Consider the following 27,241-nt stretch of genomic DNA (forward strand, 5'->3'; position numbering starts at 1 on the left):
TTATAGGTATGCAGAGTACAGAGAAAACAAACAGGGGACCTATAACAAAATAAGAGAACTGGAGACCTAGCTTAGCCTGGAAGATTATACCAGGGCAGGCCAATCTAAAGAAGCAACCTTTAAATTAACATCAAATAGTATACAGGGTTAGCTTAACAGATCTCTAAATAAATACGTGAAGCTACCATGGGACACACGGCTTCCATCTCATCTATACATTCAACTGTGGAAGGCTAGTAAGGCTCACAAGAAGCTCCCCAAGGGGGCGCCTGGGTGGCTCAGTCATTAAGCATCTGCCTTCAGCTCGGGTCATGATCCCAGGGTCCTGGGATCGAGCCCCTCGGGGGGCGGGAAGCCTGCTTCTCCCTCTCTCGCTCCCCCTGCTTGTGTTCCCTCTCTCACTGTGTCTCTCTCTGTCATATAAATAAATAAAATCTTAAAAAAAAAAAAAAAAAAAAGAAGCTCCCCAAGGTCCACTTGCTGGTTTGCCCTAATTCTAGTCCCTTGATCACATTTCCAGAGGAGAGTTGTTGGCCTAGCCACACCATCCACCACCCCCACTGGCTCAGTAGGCTTCAAGAGGTGGCCTGGATGAGAGATCTGTACCTCGGGCCAGCCTCCCAGCCCTGTTCCATTTGCTCTCCTTTGCTGCGCAAGTTCCCTGGATGTTTTCTAGGTCTCCTTAGTGCAGGCCTTTGCTAAAGTTTAAACCTTAGGGATTGAAATGCCACCACATTCACCTTTCCCAGCACTGACTGTCACTTGTACTCACTTGCAATTTCCTAGCAACTCAATGTCAAAGGACAGGTAAAGGGTAACTTCGTATCCACGTTAAGACTCAAGCCTAACCCTCTGGGTTAAGAGCGGTGCAGCTCCAGATTCAGGGAATAGCAGAAAAGAAGTATTTGCTCATCTCCTCAAATCCTTCCGCCAGCTCATGATTATGAGGGCAGGTGAAGGGTCTCTGAGAGAAGCCCAGCTCGTAGTTCTGCGCACAGGCATGCTGCCCCAGCCCTTGCACGGAGCTCTAGGCTGGAGCACTCTCACCGCTGTCCACAGGGGCTCACCCAGCCTGGGAGGGGGGTCACATCCAAGAGTTGCGCTCTCCTGAGACTCCAAACAATGCCCCCCTCTGAAAACTTCCCCAGAGAGGGCCCTTCCCTGATGTGGCGCTCCGGTCTTTGTAGTCTGACCAGTTCTACGAATTCCAAAGCAGGTTATTTTTCCAGCCTCTTATCTGTCTGTAGTTAGCAGCAAACCAAACAGCTGAGGGAGAGGACAATGAGCAACCTCAGAGGCTATACTGAGCAACTCTACCATAGAGGAAATGAGAGCCCTGGGAGCAGCTCGGGTCTCGACAACACAGGAGCTCCCCGGTGGGGGAGATGCTGGAGATGGGGAGTGAGGTTGGCTCTGCTCCAACTCAGGAGGCTCATCCTGGTCCCAAGCTGGTTCAGTGGCAGACTGAGGCCTTATAAGGCAGGTGCCAGGATCCCTCTTGGCTCTTTCCTCTATCACAGGGAGGCCGTTCAAGAGCTAATACCACTGTCCAGTGAAGTCTCCTTGGCCGCTCTAAAAGGTCACAGGAAACCAGACTGCCCTGGTTACCAGGAGAACAGGTGAGGTGCCTGACCTGAGAGGCAGGCCACAGTGTTGTTACCAGTGTGGTCAGCACAGCAAAGGACTCTGGTGACAAGCTCTCTCAGCCCCCTGGCCACACTCCTCCATGCAACGCCAAGCCGGTTCCATGTAGTTACCTGACTGCCCACATTAGAGGGACAAGTGGAAGCCAGCAAGAGCTCTTACCAGGGCACAGCCGCCGCTTACTGTTAAGGAGGCAAAGACCAAAGGACTGAGGAAGTCACTGCTCCAGGGGGCCAAGACAGCAGGTCTGTAATTCGCCTCGTTTGAAGAAAGGAGCACTGTCCAGCTTCAACAATAAGGAGGGGCCTACTTGGAAATTCAAGAGTAGTCTTTTCTCTAAATGCATTTTAAAAACTGGCTGTAGGCCTCAAAATGACTCCGTGATAACTAGCTAACAGTTAAATGGATTTTTTGGTTCACAAGATACCTTCTCTCTAGTAGAAAAAAGCTACACCTATTTTCAGCTATAATGGATGGAAGTTTCTTGGGAAGGGGAAAAGCAAAAGAAAGACAAATTAAATCAAGGGGAAGGGGGAGAATGAGGAAAGGAAACAGAAGCTTACTCGGACTATGGCCAGGAGACGAATGTAGTCACTCAGGAGCTCAGCAAGGAGGAAGAAGTCATTGTTGGCCTGTTCCTGGTGGAGTTGCTCAATTTTTTCTTCCACCTCAGCCAGCTGGGAGAGTGCCCGTGACAATGCTGTGTTGTCCTCAGAGCTCCCAAGCATGGCTAGACTCTTTGCAAACTGGGCTGTGTTCAGCGCTAGCTCTGGAAGAAGACAGCAGAGGCCTCTGATCTCACAAGGAAAAGGGACAAGTCAGCTGGTACTGCATGGCATGCCTTAGCAAAGCTGCCCTCTGCATATCTAACAACGGGGGCTCTGCAACCCAGCCCCTTATACCACGGCCATCTGTACTTAAGAGAGTGAGGGGAGTGCAGTGCGGTCACATGAGCAGGAAGAGGCACCTGCTGGCCTAAGTTTCACTAGGTTGAGGCCTACCTGGAAGAAGCAGCTCCAATATTCCTGGAGAACTATGGGCCAGTTAATACAAATAGGCCAAAGGAATGATTCTAATTTTTATGTTAAAGCTCACTGTTAGTAGTCTGTTCGCATGAGAGAGAGTGAATGTATGTGCACAATGCATAGTCTTATATGTTCTAGAGCAGGACAAACGTTTTCTGTGAAGGGCCAGATGACTGAACCTTTATGGACCACATATGGTCTCACTTTATCTCTTTTTTCACTCTTCACTTTAAAAATGTAAAAACCATTCCTAGCTCGTAGCAATAGACTGAGGACCAGATGAGGCCCACGGGCTAGACCCTATTTTGCCAACCCTTACACTGCCTTCAATTCTAACGGTTTTCTGCCTGTTTCGATTTCTGATTATACCATGTTTAAGGCAGAGAAGGAAAGCATTCAAACTTGGCAAATTTCAGTAGTGCTTAGGCAAAGGTTAGGAGACACACATGGTTTCCATGAATTTACATACTGCCCATTTGATCATGTAGCTGAAGTATGTGACATCACTTTGGATATAAGCCACCAATTCAAATTATACCAACTTAAGTCCAAGTTCTAGGTGAGGCTGTACGTGGTATGGTTTCCCTGCACCCTTCCCAGGTAGAGTACAATGTTCACAGTGGCTGAGGCAGGAGGTGCAGGGCATGCCTTTTTGATGAGAACATCAAGGACGAGGTGGGCTGAGAATTCCAATTTGAATGGCTGATAGGCTTGGGAACAGGATGCCCTCCCATCTCCAGCTCACTGGAGACATTGATTTCCCCCAGCTCCAAGTGCATTTCCGAGGTTGTTACCTTTCCTATGGTTGACGAGAGTTTCTACAACAGCATGCAGTTTCCGTAAGCGCTGCTCTTCACACTCTACCTCCTGGAGCTTCTCCTCAAACCACTGAAACACACAAGCCCAGATCTTTAATGGAGGGGACTCATATAGGTGTCCAGCACAGCATTTCCTTAGCAGTTTTTTAACAAAGGGACTGAGTTATCTTAAAAGGAAAGTCTCTGAGAAATTCAGGACTCCTCAGGGCTTCTGACCCATAAGACTGAGGGAGCAGGGGAAGCTGAGAGGCACAGGGCTACTCACAATGTCTGATTCATTCATCTTGATGGTCATTTTACTGACGGCATCTGTGGCTTTGTTGAACATCTTGAGGAGACCAGCGCCACTCAATGTCTGGGTACCCACGGCGCGCGGCAGCTACAAGACCAAGAAGGCGGGATGGCATGTTATCTGCTGCCCCTATTTTAGGTTCAGAAGAATTAGTATCCATCAGATAGTATGCCCAAAACTTGCCAAAAAAATCATTTGAACTGTAGATTGTTGTTTTCAAAGGCAGTTAGACACATCTGTAACTAGCATGTAGAGAAAGGAAAAAAAATCAAAGTACTACGTTAAACAGAATTAGCAAAATTTTCAGCTTTTGATATAGTGTGCAGAAAGAAATGAGAATAGGATTGTTATGTGGCCAGGTGACCTCGTGTTGAGACTGTCTGCCATCCCAGCATGAACTCCTAAATATCAAACATGCTTTTGTTAAAAGATCCTTTGGATTAGCATACTCTGCACACAGCTGGATGTAAGGTCTTGAGAAGCTTTGAAGCTGTGCTGTGATTCCATATGGATTTTCCTCAGTGAACAAAGGTCTAAGGACAGGAGCATTATTTGTTCACACTGAGGTTACTTTTGGTTGGTTCAGTCTTACCACTACTTTCCTAAGGTATGGAAGGGATGGTAAAGAATCTACAGTAATTATAGTATACCATGCTGAAAAATTAGATTTTGGTGCTCAGGACTGTTAGGGCAGTAGTTTTCAACTTGGGGCCATTTTGCCCCCTAGGGGACATCTGGCCATGGCTGGAGATAATTTTGGTTGTTCAAACTGGGGAGGGGTGCTACTGGCATCTAGTGGATAGAAGCCAGGGATGCTGCTAAACCTACAATGCACAGGGCAGCTCTCTAGAACAAAGAATGATCCAGCCCAAATTGTCAAAAGTGCTGTTGTAGACAAACCCTGTTTTAGGGGTATGAAGTGGGGATGAGGGACTAAAAAAGAAAAATGGATATAGGATTCCCAGAGGAATGAAAAGATTTCTGCATAAGGTAAAGAAACTGTAATTAAAAAATTTCATTTTGGGGGGGAAAAACCCCATATATACTTAGTACCATTTTCTTCCTGAGAGTAATGCATACTATATGTAAATAATAATTTTAAAGTAAAAACAAAATGAAAAACCAAATACAAAATGATAGTCCTACCCTGTCACTTACTTCCTTCTAGTTTTTTTGGTATGAAATACAACACTGTTTTATTCCAGTGTTTCTTTTGATTCTTAATGACTAACATGTTCCCATAGTTCTATATACATGCAGTTTCAAGTTTCACTTTTTATAAATTTTCTTTTTTTTTAAAGTAAGCTCTACACCCAACGTGGGGCTCAAATTCATGATCCTGAGATCAAGAGTCACATGCTCTACCAACTAAGCCAGCCAGGCACCCCATGTAATTCTTTTAATGTATATTTCCAATGAATATATGTAAATACTTCTGTATACTTTCTGTTCATGATAAGAATAAAGTACTTGTCGTATTGGTATATTTCACTTACTTCTTCAATTGTTAGTAATTGGGCCATCTCCAATTTTTCACAATCATGAATAGCCTATGCATAGCCTGTAAAAAAAGACTGTCTACTTGAATCAACACTTTTGCTCGTGGCAGTTCAGTGGTCTGTGGTAACTGGTTTTGAACCAACGCCCCTCAGCTCCTGGCATAAAATAAGCATTCAATTTGAGCCAAGTAGTAACTTATGAAAGACATGAAAAGGACTTGCCAAACAGATCGTTGTGTTGTTCCAGTAAGACAAAACTAGGCTGCAGTTTGACCTCTAAAACCAGTTGCTTTCGACTACAGGCAGAAATTCTTTTATTTCAAAGGCTGAAAAATACCTGTCATTCTTGAGGGCTTACAAATTAGGATACAGTCTCGTACTAAGCTAAATGCATGTAAAGCGCTCAAATGTTTGTTGAATGAACTAGTTTCATTTCACTAGAGGCAGAGAGAAATTATGAAATTCAGTTTGTATAATACTAACCTCTTCTCTTTCCAAGAACTCCCTGACATCAGGGTCCTGTAACATGGTAGGATGATTCACAATCCTCTGAAGGTACCTACAAGGTATAAGCAGTTATCTGGCTAGTCAACCTGGCCTCACAAGGTTTTGGCTGTCATACAGTGTAGGCAAGGGTACAATGTCTTCCATTACTTTTAAGATGTCCTCAGATAAGGCACTTAAGTGTGACTCTACTTAAAAGCACATTCAAATTCATGTTCTTCACTTTTCTAAAAAGGGAAGAAAAATAACTGCTCTGAAAGAGACCTCGAAGCCATTCATATTTGACTGTCCAAAGGAATATCCTTGTCTGTTCACTCAGGATGAGGAAAGAAAAGATGGTCTGTTCCTAAGGTGGGAAGGTCAGAGACTTAGGAAAGGTTAAAGAGCTTATAGAGGTGTGAATCTTTAATTCAGTCAAGTCTCATCTCTACTAAGTTCAGTGAATGTTTCATGATTATGTCTCAGTTTCAGTTTCTCACCTGTTCTTAGGTCATTCAATGGCCCTTACCTTTCTAGAGCGGCCCTCCGTTTTTCAAGAAATTCTGCAGAAGAAGAATCTTCCTTCCCAACTTTTACTTTTGTCATTCCTGGAATGGAGTTTGAATAGTAAAACTAACTAACTAAATCATCATGAATTAAAAAAACAAAAACAAAAAAAACCACAAGAAGAAAGGCAAGGAGAACAGCATTACAAAAAACAACCAAAGGCCACTTCTACACTTCTATGTCATGAGGAGACATGAACAAAAGGTTCTTTACATGACAGTCATATTTTGAACTAGTCTCAAAGTGCTGAAGGTTCTAAACTCTGGGAGTTGCAGAACATTATACATTTTCTAAAAGGGGGCCATAGGACTCTGAGTATAGATTAATAAACATCAACTAATTAGGCAATGAGAAGGTTCCTCAGCCCCCCACCCTAATCCCCCACCAACTTATTACATTTCAGCCTGGAGGAAATAGGAATCATTTAAGACTCCTGATACCAATACAAACATGAACATAACACACACACACACACACACACACACACACAAGGTAAAGAAACTGTAATTTCTTTACAGTTTTAAAGCAGAGCTTCCTACTGCACCTGAAGAAGGAGTACATGTCAAAACATGCTATTTCTCTCTAATTTATAGGAAAACGTTGGAAATATCTCTTCCCTAACCATAAGATTCCACACTGTTAACAATAGTCTCATATACTAATTAGAAAGTATATTGCAGAAAGAATGCAAAGGAAAAAAATCCAAGTAGAATAGAGACCACACAACTTACCTATTAGGCTTTTCTCAGGTGGAGGAGGGACAATAAAGCCATTCTGAGAATGTTTCTCTGAAAGCTTCTCATAAAGACCCAGAAAATCACTAAATCTTCTTTTCACTGCAAACTGTTTACTCCTGAACATTGGTAAGCTCGTCTTGGGGACAGAAAAAACACAAGGCAATTTCATTTCAAATAGAAGATGAGTATCTTTAAAGTCATCTGGCTGATGTGAACGGAATCTACTTCCCAGATCCCTGTCCTTCAGCCACCTGGCAAATAACTTTCTCCAAGGCTGAGATTCTTAAACTTTTTGAACTTCAGTCCCCTCTGGCTGTCTGGGAGTCTACAGAGCCCTTCTCAGAATAATGATTTTAAATGCATAACATAAAATGTACAGGACTATAAAGGCAACTAATTAAATTCAAATCCAGTTCCACTTCCAGGTTAAGAACGCTTTCTCTAAAAGGAAACAGATGTTGAAGTCTAAAGTGGAAATCTGTGGTCACCTATAACCCATTCATCTTGCACTGCTTTATTAAGGGTATTCACTGCTGGAATTAAAGCAGCAAAACTAAAGACAGACTAAAGGGGGAGGATCAGGTGAAATGTCCACACTGTAGACATTTTAACCTCTTAAGTGTCACTGAATCTAGATCCCACAGGTGGCAGGCCACCTAGTAGTAGTGAGACAATATAAAGGAGACTTCTAGTAAAAAAGACTAGGCCTACATCATAATGACAGTTCATTTAATACTCACCAGGTAGGCAAAATTTAAGGAGGCTGTTCTTGCCAATTGTTGGCGAAGAAGTATATCAAGGAAAACTTTTACAGTTGCCAATGGGAGTATAAACTGTTACAAAGACTTTTAAAAAAGTTTGTATTCCAAAAACAAAAACGGAAGTTTGTATTCCCTTTCCTCAACATTCGCTCTATCTATAACCCAGGGGAACTACTGGTTATACACCCTAGAGAAACTCTTCTATGTGTTTACTAGGAGACATGTGCAAGAAAGGTCATGGTTTATAATTACAAAAACTGGAAACATGCCGAATATTCACAATAGGAAAATGGATAAATATATTATGCTATAATCACACAACGGACTAACTACAGCTACACACAACATGGATGGGTCTGAGAAACAATGCTAGTAAAGAAAGCACTATTTTCAGCATGAGGCTGTTTTTATGAAACTTAAGAACAAAGCAAAACAGTATATTGTTTAGAGATACATATGTGAAGACTCTGTATAAAGGAAATGAGAGACTCAGGAGAGTGGTTGCCCTGAAGGTGTGAGGCAGGGGATATGACAGGGAGAAACACGCAGGTGGATTCAATGGTACTCATCTTAAGACTGGTGGCAGGTTCGGGCCTTCATTTTTTATGCTTCATAACCTGCATACAACATTGTGTAAGTTTTGTATGCATTAATGTTATATAAAAAAGGAAGACCAGACCTGAGGGGTAAAAGGGTAGGGAAAGTATTAAAAGAAGCTCCACACAGGAAACCTCGTAAGAACTGAGGATTTTTAAACAGGTGATATAGTTTGGGACAATCCACCAAACTAGTTCTAAGCCACAAAGGTCCTAAGAGGGATGGGAATACAGCAGATATACCACATGTCTTTAATAAAACTTACAAAGTTTCACACTGAAGTGTTAGCTCTCTGGAAGAAAAGTGGAAAGGCTCAGATGAGATTACCAAAGGAATGCAGGCTTGCTCCATCTTGAGTAAACTTGAAGGAGGATGTTGGCAAAGAAACTAAAGAAATACCCAGAAATAATCTGAATGATGACCTTCTTGGTATAAACACCCAAGTCTATTAAGCTGGTCACCAGTAAGGTCACTTGGACTCACCTGTGTTGTAACTTTGTAGGCTACATAGGCATTCATACCATCCCCTGTGGGAGAACAAGAAAGCACAAGAGGATTATTCTGCAAACCAAAGCAATGCTGATCTTGCTCACATTTAACCAGGAATCGTAAGCCACAGGAACCCTGGATAAGAAGGGATATTTGTTTCATCTCCAAGCTTTATATACTGTCCTACAATCTCCTACTTTGCCTTAGGGTCTCTGTGTCACATATCATGTCCCCACAGATGCTGGCAGGGCCCCAGGTTGAGACAGACAAGAGAGTCAGCCCCCTTTTCCAAGGCCAGGCTCCATTTATACCCTCCACAAAGCAGCACTGGATACTGACAATCCATCGGTTGTTACCATGCCAATATTTGGGCTGGTTATACACATCTGTCTAAAACCAAACAATTCTCTTGCTGTATAAAGCAGGAGGAGGAGAAGGAAGCAACTGATGTAAAAGGAAACAAGCAGTTCTACCCTAAGCTAGCTCTGGGCTCGGTTTGCTCTTTCAGAAATACTGTCACGGACCCCTCCATTGGTGCTGGGGGACACTGACCTCTCTCATCTAGCATGTTCACCCAGAGCAAAGGGCCTGGCAGGAAGACGCTCTGGCTGCCTGATGTCACACAAATCTCTTTCCTGGAGAAATTATTTTTCTGAAAAAGCCTTTGACTATTAAATAATTTGGGATTCAAGCAATTGTTTTTCTCTGCGGTAGTGTCCTGACCTAGACCACTTAGGGACATAAAGGCACCATTGACTCCCTGAGCAGGGAAAAGACATACAATGGACTCAGACAAAGCTCCAGTGCTAGAATCTGGTGTTTTGGGTTGGTTTTGTCCCCTTCTTCCCAACCCCTCGATTCCTTCCAGAACCACACCAAACAGGAAAACCTAGGTCAATAATTACTAGCTGCTTAAGTTTCTGAACTGGTCCTGGAAGAGGGCCCAGGGGAAGAAGGTAGAGTACAAGACCAGCAGGGTCCCATACTGCAACTTGGTTTCAATGACATGGCTAGGAATGCCTGCTTTTATAAAGTACACAGACAAGTTGGAGATTATAATAAAGGGCTTGTCTTCTCTACCTCTCTGATCCTACCAAAAGGGTGTATATGAAACAGAAATCATAAGCTAAACTTAGAAATTACTGTATATCAATTACCACTGTTAGTTCTCTTCTAAACCACTTATGCTACATTGCCTAACACTACTAAGAATGTTTACCACTGTAAAAGGAAAAAAAAAAAATCTAAATTTACTTTATAGAAGAAGTATTCAAAATTTCATTCACAGGTCATAGTCAAATTTCCAAAAGGTCAATCCCATAATTTAGTGCCTACAATTAAGGGAAGCCTAAGTGCAAACATACATAAAACGTAAGAGCATAGCACGATCTTCAGACAGTTTGCCAGCGTATCAGCTGCTTTTACTGAGGCAGTGAGAAAAAACATACCTGCATGTACATACAGAGTTCATAAAATATGGAAATGGGCTAGTAATATAGCAGTATTAGATCTATGTTAATTTCCTAAATAATTTCAGAAAGTTGAAGATGGCATATACACATTACCAAAGCTCTAAAAAGCACATCCTGGTAGAAGTGGGATTCTAATTAATTAATTAGATTCTAATTAATTTTTAAAAAAGATTTCTTTACTTATTTTAGAGAGAGAGAGAACACGTGCGCCTGAGTGGGAGGGGCAGAGGGAGAGAGAATGAAGCAGACTCCATGCCGATGGAAGCCGGGCTTGATCGCACAACCCTGAGATCACCACCTGAGCTGAAACCAGGAGTTGGCCACTTAACCAACTGTACCACCCAGGCACCCCAATTAATTAATTAATGTTTTTAAGGTTTTATTTTTAAGTAATCTCTATACCCAATGTGGGGTTCTAACTCATGACCCCAAGATCAAGAGTTGTATGCTCTACCAACTGAGTCAGCCAGGTGCCCTGGATTCTTATTTAGATTGTGTGTAGGAATGAGAAGCACATGATGAATAAACAGCCCACACAAACAGAAGGTGTTGTTACAAAGATCAGGGGGTTTTTTGTTTGTTTTTTTGGTTTTTTTTTAAGTAATCTCCATACCCAACGTGGGGCTCAAACTCACGACCCTGAGATTAAGAGTTGCAGGCACCACCAACTAAACCAGCCAGGTGCCCCAAGATCAGGTCTTGAATATGAATATGCTTTAAGGAGCTGGTTTCCTGGCATCAACATGACTAAGAATCTAGACTATGGTGCCAGGGAATGAAAGCTAATCACCTCAGTGATTTGTAGTTAAATAAATCTGATCCATGGGATATTTAAATTACTGTTATGGGTTGAATTCTGTCCCCCTAAAAAGATATGTTGAAAGTCCTAACGTACCAGTATCTCAGAATGTGGCCTTACTTGGAAACAGGGTCTTTATAGAAGTAAAGTGAAAATGAGGTTGGAGGGAGTGGCCCCTAATTCAATGTGACTGGTATCCCTATAAAGAGAAATGTGGACAGAGATAGACACATATAGAGGGAAGACAATGTGAAGACACCCAGAGAGAATGCCATGTGACAATGAAGGCACAGATTGGAATGATACATCTATAGGCCAAGGAATGCCTGAGGCTCCCAGAAGCTAGGGGAGAGGCAAAGAACAATCTTCCCTAGTGCCTTCAGAGGGAGAACGGCCTTGCTGACACCATGATTTCAGACTTCTGGCCTTCAGAATTCTGAGCAAATATATTCCTGTTGTTTTAACCCATCCTGTTTGTAGTATTTTACTACAGAAGCCCTAGGACACTAATATATTCCCTCCCTCCCCTGGTTTATTAAGCATTATGACTTTAATTTTTTTTTAAGCATCATGATTTTTAAATACTAAAACAATTACTATTATTTACTTATAATTTTTCTTATTCTACCAAGGATTTAAAGTAGGTAATAACTAGTTTAAAAATCAATGTGCTTATAGAATATTTAAAATATTAGAGAGACAAAAAATAATTCTGCACATGTAATTCAAAGTACTGGTCCAGGCTCTACCATGGGCCATACTGTGACCCGACAGGAAAGCTGCATTTTACCTATTGGTCCTCTGTTTCCTCTACTATTGGATGAAGAAACTGTGTAAGATGCTCATAAACAGGGCACCTGGGTGGCTCAGTGTGTTAAGTGTCTGCCTTCAGCTCGGGTCATGGTCCCAGGGCTCCTGGGATCGAGTCCCGCATCAGCTCCCTGCTCAGCGAGGAGTCTGCTTCTTCCTCTCTTTGCCTCTCCCCCCCCTTCTTGTGCTCTCTCTCATGCTGCCTCTCTCTCTCAAATAATATTTAAAAAAAAAAAAAAAAAGATGCTCATAAACATCCTACCAGTGCAACAGTCTAGGAAAAGTCAACCTCAACAGTTCAATGATAAACCATTTTGGCACAAAGTCTAGTTACACTTTATAAATTCCTCTTCCTAGTTCAGAACAGAAAAAGGATTGGAAATTACATTTTCTTCTTAACCATATAAACACCATCCCTGTTTAGGAGGAAAAGCTCTGTAAAGCCTCTTCAGGGACTATATATAGAACAAGGAAAGTCGAGGCCTGTTACTCTCTGCTCACTAATAGCTTTTACAAGCTTAGAACATGGGAAGGCTATCCAGAAAATCCAAGTTCTGGCCAAAGTTAAGCATTGTGCTTTCTGAAAATCTAACTTCCCCCAAATATGACCAAAATTCAACCTGGGTCCTTTAGTCTTTACCTATCAAAGAGAGATGCAGACTTACATACTTCTTTAGGCTATCAAGTGATAAATGATACATAACAAGAATTCCAAACTTATTGGGGGAAAAACAAATTCAGTACTCTCAAATTTTAGAACATGTGTTTTAGGATGCTTAAATGGAATTTATGATTTCAAAAAAAAGAGTAAAATGATCTTATCAACTCTATGGGAGAAAGCAATGTTTGGATTTTTAAAAAAGGATTCTGGGGCGCCTGGCTGGTTCAGTCAGTGGAATATGTAACTCTTCATCTCAGAGTTGTAGGTTCAAGCCCCACATTGGGTATAGAGATTACTTCAAAATAAAATCTTTGGGGCCCCTGGGTGGCTCAGTTGGTTAAGAGACGGACTCTTGACTTCGGCTCAGGTCATGCTCTCAGGGTGGTGAGATTGAGCCCCATGTCGGGCTCTGCACTGGGCGTGGAGTCTGCTTAAGATACTCTCTCCTTTTCCCTCTGCCCTCCACCTCCCAGCTCGTGTTTGCTCTAAAAAAAAAAAAATAAAATAATAATAATAATAAATAAAAATAAAATAAAATCTTTTAAAAAGGATTCTAATAGTATTTAATGTCTCTGGGTTTTTTTTTCCCAAAAGCAAAGAAAAGCCTAATAAAGTACTAGGTAACTGCTATTTCTGGCCTTAGAAGCATAGCAAGGGGTATAATCTTACAGGAAAGATAATGACGAAGCACTTCATGTTGGCTAATTCAGCTCTGAAGATAACTGTGTAGAAATTAGCTAGCTATGCTTTCCTTGGCCATATCCTAACATTAGAAGGAGTCCCAAGTACACTCACCTATCTTTTCAGGATCAGTTATACCGACTGTCAAATCAAACTGGTCTTCCTGTTCTTCTTCCTCTAGCTTTTAAAGAGAAGAAAAACCATGAGAGTTAATACACAAAAAAGGCTATTAATTTTACCCTGCACTTACTTTGTATCAATATAACAACGTCAAGCTATATCCTTCTATACATCAGTGTTCAGCTCTGTCCCTTCCCAACAATCCCAACGAATCAACTTTCACAATTTTAAGCCTGCTCAAAGGTCTTTGTTACATCTATTTGCTTAAAACCTTATTTTGATCATAATGCATAATTACTAGATTTTGCAAGACTTGCCTCTGTTGGTGTAAGGAGGGAATGAGGAAAGACTATACTCTTGAATATGGGAGCTGCAGACACTAAGTATCATTAGTGTTCATTGAAAGCCTCTGTGCTATCCTTTGGGTGACAGATGCTCTGCCCAAGAAAGAGGTATTGGATTCTGGCTGTTCATTAACCATAAAGGTCTTCTTCAAGAGTCATAAATATTTTCTCAAGGTTCATACTCAACTGAACTTTAGACTGGCAGCAAAGTCCTAAAAATCCAAAAGAAACAAGATGAAAGGCACAAATTCTCACCTCTTCATAGCTTGGCTGGGACTTAGAAGAATTTATAGCTTCCTGTGGAGGAAGAGAAATGAGCGTTTTGGCCAGCACCTTCTTCTGATTATTTTGTGTGCTGTCCAGGGAGAGCTCCACTGTGGCATCTAAAAAAAAAGTTGATATTCTATAATGAAGATCAATAATCGGTCTTTGATGGCTAAGTTTCAGTTCTATAGGCTTAAGAGATAAAAACAATAGCAACCATTCTCAATACTTAACATGTTTTCAAACTGAGAGCAAGTGTTGAGAAATCTGACCCAAGTGAACAGAGTAAGAGAAAGAAATTTTTACATGGATACATTTTTTTTTTTTTAAGATTTTATTTATTATTTGACAGAGAGAGAGCAAGAGAGAGCACAAGCAGGGGGAGCAGCAGGCAGATGGAGAAGCGGGCTCCCTGCTCAGGGCTTGATCCCAGGACTCCGGGATGATGACCTGAGCTAAAGGCAGATGCTTATCCGACTGAGCCATCCAGGCACCCCGGGAAGCCTTCTTGACGGAACAATCTCTCCCATTTCCAAATACAACTACTTGGCTATCCTCTCCTACCTAAAATTTAGGCAAGAACCAGGTATTAAGCAAAAAGACTACAAAGTCAGTGTACCAATTTATTTTACTCTTGGGACTATTCCTTTAAAATCTTATATAAACTATTCCTATTACAATTATTTGGAAAAGAAGAATAAGTTCAGCTAAAGGCAGGCATATTGATAGCAAAAAATGACATCAAAGGAAGTCAGGAAAACTGGTAAGCTAGAAAAAATAGACCCAACATACAAACACAGTAACACTTGGGAAAAGGCACTATTAGCCACGCCTGAGGATGGCAATGTTGTTTTAGCATGGTTTAATAACTGTTTACAATTATAGTTTTAGATCAGCTTGCAAAGATTTTTTTTTAAGATTTTATTTATTTATTTGACACAGAGAGAGGGAGAAAAGCACAAGCACAGGGAGGAGCAGAGGGAACGGGAGAAGCAGGCTCCCCACTGAGCAAGGAGCCCGATGCAGGACTCGATTCCAGGACCCTGGGATCATGACCTGAGCCGAAGGCAGATGCTTAACCATCTGAGCCACCCAGGCGCCCCAAAGATTATATCTGATACATGCTGTCCAAAGGGGATAAAAAGATGTTGTAATATCTGAAAATCTTTCTAATAAAAATAGTTTTAAGAAAATCATGCTTAAAAGCCACCTTTGTCTATCTGGGAAAATCTCAGTTGAGATATTTATGTTTTTGTTACTATAAAAATTGTTAATTTCTTTGTATCAAAAAAGATTATAGGGGCGCCTGGGTGGCTCAGTCATTAAGCGTCTGCCTTTGGCTCAGGTCATGATCCCAGGGTCCTGGAATCGAGCCCCACATTGGCCTCCCTGCTCTGCGGGAGGCCTGCTTCTCCCTCTCCCACTCCCCCTGCTTGTGTTCCCTCTCACTGTGTCTCTCTCTGTCAAATAAATAAATAAAAATCTTAAAAAAAAAAAAGTTCAAAACTTAAACAGCAAAGATTTTGTTTTCTTCTTTAATAAACAAAAACATAAATATCTATTTGAGTTTGGCCTGGTCAGTAGGTATTCAATTTTAGTCTTAGGGAGTTCAGAGAAAGCTATTTTTTATTTTTTTTAAAGACTTTATTTATTTATTTGAGAGAGACGGACAGCATGAGCAGGGGGTGGGGCAGGGGCAGAGGAAGACAGAGAAGGACAAACAGACTCCCTGCTGAGTGGGGAGCCTGACATGGTGCTCAATCCCAGGACCACGAGATCATGACCTGAACCAAAGTCAGATGCTTAACCAACTGAGCTACCTAGACGTGACTATTTTTCTTTTCTAGATTTCATTTGGAGCTAAAATGAAACCAGAGATGGGGGTCTATAAGGCATGACTAAGTTCTAGATCAATGTGCTAATCATTAAATGTGAATCATGTCTACAAACATGGTTGCCACACTGTTAGAACCTGGTCCCTATCAGGAAGAGAAGAGAGGTGGTAAGATAATCTGACCATGGTGTGGGAGTACAAAACAAAAATAGTACACATAATAAACATCTCAGGATGATAGGATTCTTTGGAGCAAGCAACCAGCTGAAGTATGTTGAAGATATTCAGATCATGCAGGCCCTAAGTAAATAATTAAGTTAATAAATGGGTTTGGAAATGAAACAGGAGATACTTCTTATTTAAAACCTTTGACTTACTAAGTGCTACTAAAAGCCTTTTGAAGAACTGTGCATTTTCTCCTGACATTCATGTGACAAAGATGCAAAAACTACATTAAAAAGTGGCTTTTTTCCCTCACACTTTTGATAAGAGTAATAGAGAAGTCTTTGGGCTCCATCACTGAACTAATCATGTGGAAAATAAAACCCAAACATTTAAATTTCCACAATCGATATCTAAAACACCTGAGAAGCTACTGAAGTCCTAAACTAAATGTCTCATCACAGGCATTTCTAAGATTTATTTATTATTTTGAGAGAGAGAAAGAGTGCACACACGTGTGGGCAAGCAGGTAGAGGGAGGTAATTTTTTAAAAAAGATTTTATTTATTTATTTGAGAGCAAGCAAGTGAGCGCACGAGAGCTTGAGAGCACAAGTAGGGGGCTGGGAAGGGGCAGAGTGAGAGGGAGAAGCAGGCTCCCCCCTGAGCAGGGAGCCTGATCCCAGGATCCTGGGGTCATGACCTGAGCTGAAGGCAAAAAAAAAAGCCACTTAATGGATTGAGCCATCCAGGCGCCACGTTGATTTTTCTTTTGAAAAGTTTTCACCTTTCCTCGTATTTTTGGTCTTTGCCATTTCATTCTTGAACAAATTTGTGATTGTGTTCTGAAGTATCCAGTTTTTCTCTACTGCTATCCATTTTATATAATTCCATTAGATTAGTCTTCTTAAAACATTACCCTTATCACTTCCTTTATTCAAAACTGCCAATGGCTCTTAGCTGACAGTAGGATGAAAATTCAAACTGTAATTATTATTGATGTCTAAAATCCTCCTAAACTACATTTCAAGTCTTATCTTCCATGGCTTCTCTGAGAACTCCCTGCTCTGGCCCACCAAGTTTACTGACTGGCCCTCAAATGTACCTTGAATTCCCTGCCCAACCATCTGTACCTTTTCTCCTTTTCTTCTACATAAACCCTTCTTCTCCCCAGGAAGCCTTCCAAGGGCACTCTAGAACAGTTTCTCAATATGGGCACTAACATTTTGAGCTGGATAATTCTTTTTTGTGAGAGGCTGTCTTGTGTATTGTAGGGTGGTTAGCAGCATTTATAGCCTTTATCCACCAGATACCAATAGCACAATCAGGTGTGACAACCAAAAATGTCTCTCACTGTTGCCAAGTGTCTTCTGGGGGGCAAAATCACCCCCTGTTGAGAATAGGGAAGCCCTCTCAACAAAAAAATTATTGGGCCCAAAATGTTAATAGTGCCAAGGTTAAGAAACCCCACTCTGTCCTAGTCTTAATCAAACTGCAGGACGTGGCTCATTGGTAAACTGTGAAATCAATTCAACTGGTTGTAAATAGCATTAAAAAAACGGAGAAACAATAGGATATTTCAGATTGTATTGAAAGTAGTAAGGGCAAGTCACTTAACATTTTTGTTTCAGTTTTATATAAGTATGCATATATTTTGGATTGTGACAAAATGTAATTCTTACTATGAGTCTTGGTCATAAATCTAAAGACACTACTTTAGTCTGATCTCAAACGAAGATCTGAGACTTACTATTTCTAGCATTTTTTTTTTGCCACATTTACATTATTTAGTAGCCTGTCTAATTCTATCTGTATGTTTAGGTCTTACTCCCTAACCCTGGCAGAATCTTGATGGCAAGGGCTACATTCTACTTGATTTGTAATCCTCCACAATGGTATCCTTACAGAGTTATGTTTCCAGTATAGATCTTGCTTGTTTAATTCAGCGACTCAGAAGACTCCTAGTACAGGTTTTGAGTCCATACTTGCCTGCAAAGAGATCCTGGGGCTCTTGGTCTTGTTCCTCATGGATGCCATTTTCTTTGGAGCCATTGTTGGTGAGGAGGGAAGCAATTCCCTCTGGAGACTGGGGCTTACTCTGAAAATGAAGAGATACTCTGAATAAGACAGTACTGTTAAAAACAAACCTAGAAAGTGACTTCTTCTTCTTCTTTTTTTTTAATATTTTATTTATTTGACAGAGAGACACAGCGAGAGAGGGAACACAAGCAGGGGGAGTGGGAGAGGGAGAAGCAGGCTTCCCACTGAGCAGGGAGCCCGATGCGGGGCTCGATCCCAGGACCCTGGGATCATGACCTGAGCTGAAGGCAGACGCTTACCCGACTGAGCCACCCAGGTGCCCTCTTTTTTTTTTTAAGATTTTATTTTTATTTATTTGACAGACAGCGAGAGAGGGAACACAAGCAGGGGGAGTGGGAGAGGGAGAAGCAGGCTCCCCGCTGAGCAGGGAGCCCAATGCGGGGCTCGATCCCAGGACCCCGGGATCATGACCTGAGCCGAAGGCAGACGCCCAACGACTGAGCCATCCAGGTGCCCCTAGAAAGTGACTTCCAATGCATCCCTCAGTTGCACCCACAGGTGTTTAGAGAAGACAGGCTCATGATTCAGCCAGTTCAATAAGCAGCAAATCATCATTAGTGATGTAAGTGCTGCCCAAGTAATCACAGAACTAAAATAAACTCATACATTTCAGAGTTAATTTCTAACACCATAACCTTGCTGAAATGCCCTACCCCAAAGCACATGATACTGACATGGGTATGTGTACACACAGATAATTTTCAAAAGAACCTGTCCAAATGCATTTCTCCTTCTTACTTGATGACCTTTATTCTTTCAAATGCTGATGGGGCACATTCTAATGACCAGGACACCACACTGGAGTGCAGAATTCAAGCTCTGATCCTGGCTTACTGTGTGGCCTTGGCTAAACTGTTCACAGAAAAGCAGTTGTGTAGATATTACTGGCCCCCTGACAGGCAAAGGAAGGTATAACACTTTACATCTAATGCTGTTCATAAATATAAGTTATCTTTTTATTCCTAACTTACACAGACACAATTTTCAACCACACCCATGCCAGACTAGCAGAATAAAAACCAGTCATGCTTAGCCTAGTGGGCACATGGTAAAAATACAGTCAATTATGGCCTTTATCAAAAGCTCAGTGATCACCCGCAAACAAGTATCGGGTGGGGCCTCAGACCGGTACCAGAGTGAACAAAGCTGAATTGTGTAGAACATGAACAAAATGCTGGGAATCTGGCTTCAAAAGCCATGGTGTGGTATTGCAGGGTTTTGAAGTCGAACCCCAAGGCCAAATCAGTTAAATGACCTGACTTAAGGAATCTTTTATGAAACATTTCCTTAACAAATTTGAGGGAGTTTGTTCTCAGAAACAGGTCTTTTCTGACCCAAAAGAACAAAGTAAAATGACAGATCTATTGGGTATTCTGAATTTGCCATGCAAACAGTTCCATCCCAATACTGGGGCCACCCTTAGGGAAAGAAACTGCTACCAATATGTAGAATTTATATTAACAAACAATGCCCCTACTGGAACTTTTCTATGCTAATAAAGCTTAATGAATACTTAAATATTTTCATACTTAAATATATATGCTTAAATGTTATACCAACTCAGAGACAGTGATCCTGTTTTCTAGGTGCTTCCACAATCTTCAACAACAACAAAATTACTACAGAGATAAAGACAACAAATAACAGGGCAAAACCAAAACCCACATCTCCCTTTTGCCTCATATATTGCCAACTACCTTCCTACACACACATATTTCTTTTCTATACATTCTCTTGTGCTCTTGGACAGTATGGGGATCTCACAAAAAGCTATATGATTTAATTCAATTCTCACTGATACCAGTTATCTCCAAATGGAGATCCAGGAGAGATTAAAACCCAAAACACATTAATGATATATATATATCATTATATATATATATATAATCAACTGTAATTTACTAGTAGCTCACCAGGGAGACTAAAGCAACAGGAAAGGCACAGGTTAGAATTTAGCCATTTAAAAAAAAAAAATACCTAGAAGGACCCATTCTTGTGATATGGAGATGAATAAAGCCAACTATCCATTTCTGTTTCATCATCTAAACTTGGAAGTTTGAAGACTAAGATAACAGCAGCCTGCCTTTCCTTATAATAATCAGAAGAGACAGACCCAGATGGATGGGATACTCCAAAGACTACTAGAGCATGGCTACCTATCTCTTCTTCTACCAGATCCCCTTCAAGCCCAAACTGTAAGTTGCTTGATGAAGGGGCGCCTGGGTGGTTCAGTCTGTTAAGTGTCTGCCTTCGGTTCAGATCGTGATCCCAGGGTCCTAGGATTGAGCCCCGCATCGGGCTCCCTGCTCAGTGGGGAGTCTGCTTCTCCCTCTTCTTCTGTGTGCGTGAACTCTCTCTCTCAAATAAATAAATAATCCTAAACAAAAGCAAAAGTTGCTTGACTAGAACTGTGATGAAAACAAAGATGTGTGCTCCCATACCTAGTATGCTAGGTAACAACTACATGTGAGAACAGAAGACTGCTCCTCAGATGTACTCTGGGATTCCAACCCCCAGATCAAAGTATTCATGGCTGAGTTCATAGAAAGCTGAAGATAGTTAGACTGATTACTGTATTTATTCTTCCTCTGTTCTTTCCTCTGTAGTTCTTTTACAAAATTAATCTTCTATGTGTATAAAGCGTTGTATTCTGTTCCCCCCCCACCACCACCATCTAAGCCTTTTTTTCATGTCATCAAGAGTTGGACAGGGGCGCCTGGGTGGCTCAGTTGGTTAAGCAACTGCCTTTGGCTCAGGTCATGATCCTGGAGTCCCGGGATCGAGCCCCGCATCGGGCTCCCTGCTCAGCGGGGAGTCTGCTTCTCCCTGTGACCCTCTCCCCTCTCATGTGCTCTCTCTCTCATTCTCTCTCTTTCAAATAAATAAATAAATAAATCTTAAAAAAAAGAGTTGGACAAAAATCGCACTTCTGGTGATTTAACTATTGTATGGGTACACCACAACACAGTCATCTCCCTAAAGATGGATATTTACAGTTTCCAGGTTTTTATCATCACAAATGATGCTATGATGTTCATCCCTATATATAAGTCCACATCTGAGTATTTCCTTGGGATAGATTCTTAAGTAGAATTATTGGACATAAAATTTTAAAGCCTCCGCTAACTTCCAGAAAGACCACCGATTTACACCCCCCACCCCCAATATGTAAGAGTGCTGCACCCACAGTAACATTAAGCATTCTCTTTTCTTCTTCAAGATTTTTAAGTAATCTCTACACCCAACATGGGGCTTGAATTTACAACCCTGTGATCAAGAGTCACGTGCTTGACTGAGCCAGGCAGGTACCCCAAATTCTTTATTTTAAAAAATCTTTGCCAGGTTGACTGGTAAAAAGTCTTGTTTCCACATGTTTACTGGCCATTTGAACCCCTGTGACTTGTCTTGATGTCCTTTGCTCATTTTTCTAAGCTAAGTCAGCACTTAGATGTACACTTTCCTTGCATAAGTATACCTAAGTTTATCTAAGTTTCTTACATAATGCTCTCTCAGGCATATTGTACAGTACCCCTCCCCAACTTTATCTCTTTTCACATCTGTTTTATTTGGGGCCTTACCAAATTTATTTTCAGATGAATAATTTGGATTAGCATTGGACAAGCTAAGCTTATATCTTTAGGCTGGGAAGTACCCATCACACAATTGGTCTTTGAGGCATAACATTCTCAAGTTTTACTTAAAATCAGATTCGGTAAAAGCTGAGAACTATTTTTTTTTAAAGATTTTTATTTATTCGAGAGCGAGAGCGAGAGAGATCACAGAGGGAGAGGGAGAAGCAGACTCGCCGCTGAGCAGGGAGCCTGACACAGGGCTTGATCCCAGGACCCTGAGACCATGACCTGAGCCGAAGGCAGATGCCCAACCGACTGAGCCACCTAGGCACCCCTGATAACTATTTTTACATATAAGAAATGGACAAAGTATCCTATATTCACACAAAACTGTTAATAGAAAACAAGTCTTCCATGAGACTAGAGTCTATAACAATAGCTTATCATCAAAATAAATACTTATCTGGGCTTTATAACACATTTTGTATGTTTTGCCCAAGATTAAAAAAATTAATCAGTATTATTAATTTATATTAAAAAGCTAATTTGGGGGCACCTGGGCAGCTCAGTTGGTTAAGCGTCTGACTCTTGATCTCACTTCAGGTCTTGATCTCAGGGTTGTCGCCATGCTAGGTGTGGCGCCTACTTAAAAAAGTAAAAAATAAAAAGCTAATTTTAAGTCAACAGTTAAATTTCAGGGAGGACTCATTCTGGGGGAAAGGAAGAGGCACACTGATTATACTGAGCTGCAGAATCAATACTAAAAACAACCTTAGCTTATAATTCATATTTAAAAAAATCTCTGAATCGCCAGTACATCACAAAACTATCCATCTATTTAAAGGGAGCTAAATTTCTAGGCAACAGATAAAACTATTTTCTATGATGAAAACAGTAAGTTTGTGATATAGTTAGTAAAGCAAATTATAGCCCTGCCTACTTCCCCCTATCCCGCCACCTTCTCCTGCCCCCTTTTCTGAAATAACGGAGGCATACTTTCTTTAGTGACAGAGTCCTAGGCTAGGATATCCAACCCTTGCTGACTCCTTTTGGCTGTTAATTCTAGCAGGTGGTTCCACTGATAAGCCTGCTTAAAAGTTCAAGTATTTCTGTTTATAATTACAAGGCACACAGACTGCCTAATCTAACTCTCAGAGAGGCACTAGAGCGAGCTACAGCAAGAGAGCACTTGTGTTAAGAGCAAACAGGTATTCTCCACCAATTACGAGCCCCAAACCATGAGGCCAGGCCACTAACGCAATGTTCTTAGCTCAGGGAAGGACAGACTTGGGTTTGCTATCCCTCATAGCTGAACATACCCATTTAGTCCTGAAAAGTACACTGTGATTCTGCGTAACTTCCCTTTAGTTATTGAGTTGTGATTCTCTTCCTTATGTTGCTCAACTGCTCTTTGCTCTATGCAGAATGCTTGCATTATTCAAGGGACCTCAAAAGGGTAGTACTGTTAAAATTCTCAACTGCATTTAGACAGTGAATCCAAATTAAAAGCTAAGGTAACACTGTGCTTCTGGAGAACTAGGGTACTCACCTTCTGGCGAAAAATTAATATAATTTAGTAAGGCAAGACAGAGCTACAGAATTGTTATCATACTAATGTAATAAGGCAAGGACAATTAGGAAAAAGTCATGCCCAGAAGTTATACCTAGATAACAGGGCAGTCACAAAGTCTTTAAAAATCACCCTGGAAGACCTTGACATGAAATACTGTTCTATTTGCCACGTTTACTTCTACGGAAAAATAAGCTAAGTGGGGTGGTGTATTCACTTTCTTTCTTTCTTTTTTTTTTTTAAAGATTTTATTTATTTATTTGAGAGAGAATGAGATAGAGAGAGAGCATGAAAGGGGGGAGGGTCAGAGGGAGAAGCAGACTCCCTGCTGAGCAGGGAGCCCGATGCGGGACTCGATCCCGGGACTCCAGGATCGTGACCTGAGCCGAAGGCAGTCGCTCAACCAACTGAGCCACCCAGGCGCCCGTGTATTCACTTTCTATCGCTAACACAACACAAAATGATCACAAATTTAACAGCTTAAACAATGCAAATGTATTATCTAAAAATTCTGTAGAAGTTAATACAGGTCTCACTGGGCTAAAATCAATGTGTCACCATGGCTATGTTCCTTTGTGGAGGTTCTATGGGAGAATCTGTTGCTTTGATCTTCTAGCTTTTAAAAGTGATCCACATTTCTTGGCTCATGGCCTACTTCCTCCATTTTCAAAACCAACAATGTCGCATCTCTCTGTGCCTTTCTTCTGTGGGTACTCATTTCCACAGTCACTCTCTGACACTCTTCCGTTTTTAAAGGATCCTTGTGATTACACTGGGCTCACTCAGATAACCCAGGCTAATTTCTCTACCTTAAGGTCAACTGATTAGGAACCTTAATTCCATCTTCAACCTTAATCCTCCTTTGCTTTGTAACCTAATACATTCACAGCTTCTGGGATTAGGAGGTGGATATCTTAGGGAGGGGGCAATTATTTTACTTACCACAGGCAGTGACTCCTTTCCCATGCCACCGCCAGTTTCAAAAATGGAACAGATGCACTAAAAGCTTCTGCGCTTGGCAGAATGGAATTTAGTGTCCATTAGATTTGGGAATAGGGTGCATCTTACTCTACGAACTGGTTAAATATTCGGTTAACCCAAAGGACTTCACAATTTTACCCCCCTTCACAGCTAAAGGAGTTCAAGTAGGTGTTACTATCCTGGGGTCCATGAGACATGGAATTCAGGAGGTGTCTAGGAACTTAGATGGCAATAAAGTTACAATTTCATTTTCACTGATTTCTAACTGAAATTCAGCATTTTTTTCAATTACAAAGATAGCCAACAAACCACAACAGTAATAGCAGTATTTGACACTATAACAGAAATCAGATATTTTTATTTGACATAACAATTGTTACAGTTCTCAAAATATCATTTACAGTCATCTCTATTTTTTAAAAAAATTATGGTAGTTATAACTATCCCAGATCTTACCAGGTAAAGCATTAAAAAGCACATATTACAAACATAAAAATTGTTTTAATGTTTTGCTAACTGCATTTCTGTGTAATTGGTTTCCTTGTAATCTTATGTATTTTATACACGTAAAAACATTCTGAGAATGGATCCATAGGCTTCACTGGACTGCTAATGGGTCCGTGACACAAAAAGGTCAAGAACCTCTAGGCTAGTCCCTCTAAGACTAATGAAAATAGAAAAGGGGAAGCTGGAAGGGTGGGGGAAATGAGAGACTTCAAAGTGAAAGGTCATACCATGGTCTACCAAAATTTACCTACAATCTACTGAATTCTATGATGTAATTTCCCTACTAAACTTTTTGGGTTTCAAACTAATATAACTTAGAAGGGCCCAGAAAACTGCAGAAGGATCAGAGTTCTAATGAGTGCATTAACTTCCATTTTGAAAAAGCAAACCCAGTTCAAATCTGCTCTGAAAGCAGAATGAAGCCCCAGCTGTCCACTTGACTAAGCAAGAGAATAAGCCAGAAAAAGTTGAGCAACAGGCTTTTCCTGGAGATGAGATACTTATGGTTACTTGCTCTACTAACTATGAACTACTCCTGATTTATTTATGCCAACAGTTACTCAAGAGGGCTGAGAAGCTTTGAGGACCAAGAAAAATTAGAGTGTTCTTTTTCCTCTCTCTCCTCCCAACCAAACAAATCACAAATGGCTAAGTCATCAGAACTACCCTAACACCTGAAAAAGCAAAGAGCAGCAACTCCCTACAGAAACCAGAAATCTGACTTTATTGCTTCTCCTATAAGCCCCAAACTCTAATTTTATTTTTATTTTTATTTTTTTTTAAAGATTTTATTTATTTATTCATGAGAGACAGAGAGAGAGAGAGAGAGAGAAGCAGAGGGAGAAGCAGGCTCCCAAGGAGCAGGGAGCCCGATGCGGGACTTGATCCCAGGACCCTGGGATCATGACCTGAGCCGAAGGCAGACGCTTAACCATCTGAGCCACCCAGGTGCCCCCCAAACTCTAATTTTAAATAAATTTTTGAGTTCTTATTAGTCATCTTTAAGTCTTTTCTCATCCCTCTACCTCCAAAAGTGCTTTGTGACTAATTCTGTTAGCTTTTCCTGCATAACCCTGAAAGCTAGATTAACTGCTAGTACAATTCTATGATCAAGAAATTAATGATTCTATGTACTTCAAGAAAAGAAAACCTAAACTTACTAGAAGTGAAACTGGTTTACAATTTGAGCTGAGCATTAAAATGAATCTTTGGATATAACAGCAGTTGCTGACTTTTTCAAGAACATATGTATCAGACCTGTGTGAAAAATGAGGAATTTCAACTACTATCTTTTTTGAGATTTTATTTATTAGAGAGGGAGACAGCCTGAGCGTGCCTGCATGCAAGAGCATGGTGGGGGTGGGTGGGTAGGAAGGGGCAGGGGAAGAAGGAGAAAGGAGCAGCAGACTCGCCACTAAGCAAGGAGCCCCACTCAATGCAGGGCTTGATTCCAGGACCCTGAGATCATGACCTGAGCCAAAGGCAGACACTTAACCGACTGAGCCACCCAGGTGCCCAACTACTAATCTTTTAAGACCAGATCTGACCACCTAATGTGCCTGCATCAGGCTCCCTGCACAGCGGGGAGTCTGCTTCTCCCTCTGTCCCTCCCCCCACCACTCGTGCTCTCTGTCAAATGAATAATTAAAAAAAAATAGAGAAGGTATATTATCAAAAAACTTACTGAGGACATGTTATATCCTTGGGAACAGCCACCATGCATTTTGCACAACAGAATTAAAATATTAGCCAGCTAAACTATTAATCTCTTTAGGGCTTTTAATAAAATTACCAAATTCTATCCAGATCTAAATAAGTTATCCTATAAGCACACAAAAGGAAATAAACTGGTCTTGGGATTGTAACACAGTGCAAATGAAAAATAGGGAAATTCCTCAAAAAATTAAAAACAGAACTCTGATATGATCCAGCAATCCCACCTCTGGGTATGTAACTAAAAGAACTGAAAGAAGAGTTTTGAAAAAATATTTACACACCCGAGTTCATGGCAGCACTATTCACAAGAGCCAAGAGGTAGAAGCAACCCAAATGTCCACTGAGGAATGAGTAAACAAAATGTGGTATATACACACAATGGAATATTATGCAGCTTTAAAAAGGAAGGAAATTCTGATGAATACTAGAATACGGATGAACTCTGAGGACATTTTGCTAAGTGAAATAAGCCAGATACAAAAGGACAAATTCTGCATGATCTCACTTACGTGAGGTCATCTAAACTAGTCAAATTCACAGAAACAGAAAGTAGAATGGCGGTTACCAGGGGCTTGGGGGAGGGGAAAAGGGAAGCTGTTATTTAATGGGTACTGAGTTTCAGAATTCCAAGACGAAAAAGTTCTGGACATCTGTTGCATAAAAATGTGAGTATACTTAACATTACTGAACAGTAAAATTAAGAAAGTTTACGATGGTAAATTTTGTTTTGTTTTATAC

The 27,241-nt window shown here is 40.9% G+C and overlaps 1 protein-coding gene across 5 annotated transcripts in view; it reads right to left on the reverse strand.

Annotated features, from left to right (window-relative positions):
- SNX1 (sorting nexin 1) overlaps window positions 1–27,241 on the reverse strand; it is a 56,130-nt gene that overhangs the window by 24,755 nt on the left and 4,134 nt on the right. For all 5 annotated transcript variants that reach the window (XM_064570314.1, XM_064570316.1, XM_064570315.1 and 2 more), the window contains exons 2-11: window positions 18,047–18,155; window positions 14,055–14,182; window positions 13,450–13,516; window positions 8,907–8,950; window positions 7,060–7,201; window positions 6,291–6,369; window positions 5,762–5,837; window positions 3,753–3,866; window positions 3,464–3,557; window positions 2,208–2,413 (exon numbers count right to left, since the gene is read on the reverse strand). In XM_064570314.1, coding sequence (XP_064426384.1) covers window positions 2,208–2,413; window positions 3,464–3,557; window positions 3,753–3,866; window positions 5,762–5,837; window positions 6,291–6,369; window positions 7,060–7,201; window positions 8,907–8,950; window positions 13,450–13,516; window positions 14,055–14,182; window positions 18,047–18,155 — 1,059 coding nt within the window. The remainder of the gene's footprint in view (window positions 1–2,207; window positions 2,414–3,463; window positions 3,558–3,752; window positions 3,867–5,761; window positions 5,838–6,290; window positions 6,370–7,059; window positions 7,202–8,906; window positions 8,951–13,449; window positions 13,517–14,054; window positions 14,183–18,046; window positions 18,156–27,241) is intronic.

The sequence above is a fragment of the Mirounga angustirostris genome, unplaced genomic scaffold (genome assembly GCF_029215605.1).
Source record: "Mirounga angustirostris isolate CCGP_5_RB_7025 unplaced genomic scaffold, mMirAng1.0.hap1 SCAF_9, whole genome shotgun sequence".
Taxonomy (NCBI): Eukaryota; Metazoa; Chordata; class Mammalia; order Carnivora; family Phocidae; genus Mirounga; species Mirounga angustirostris.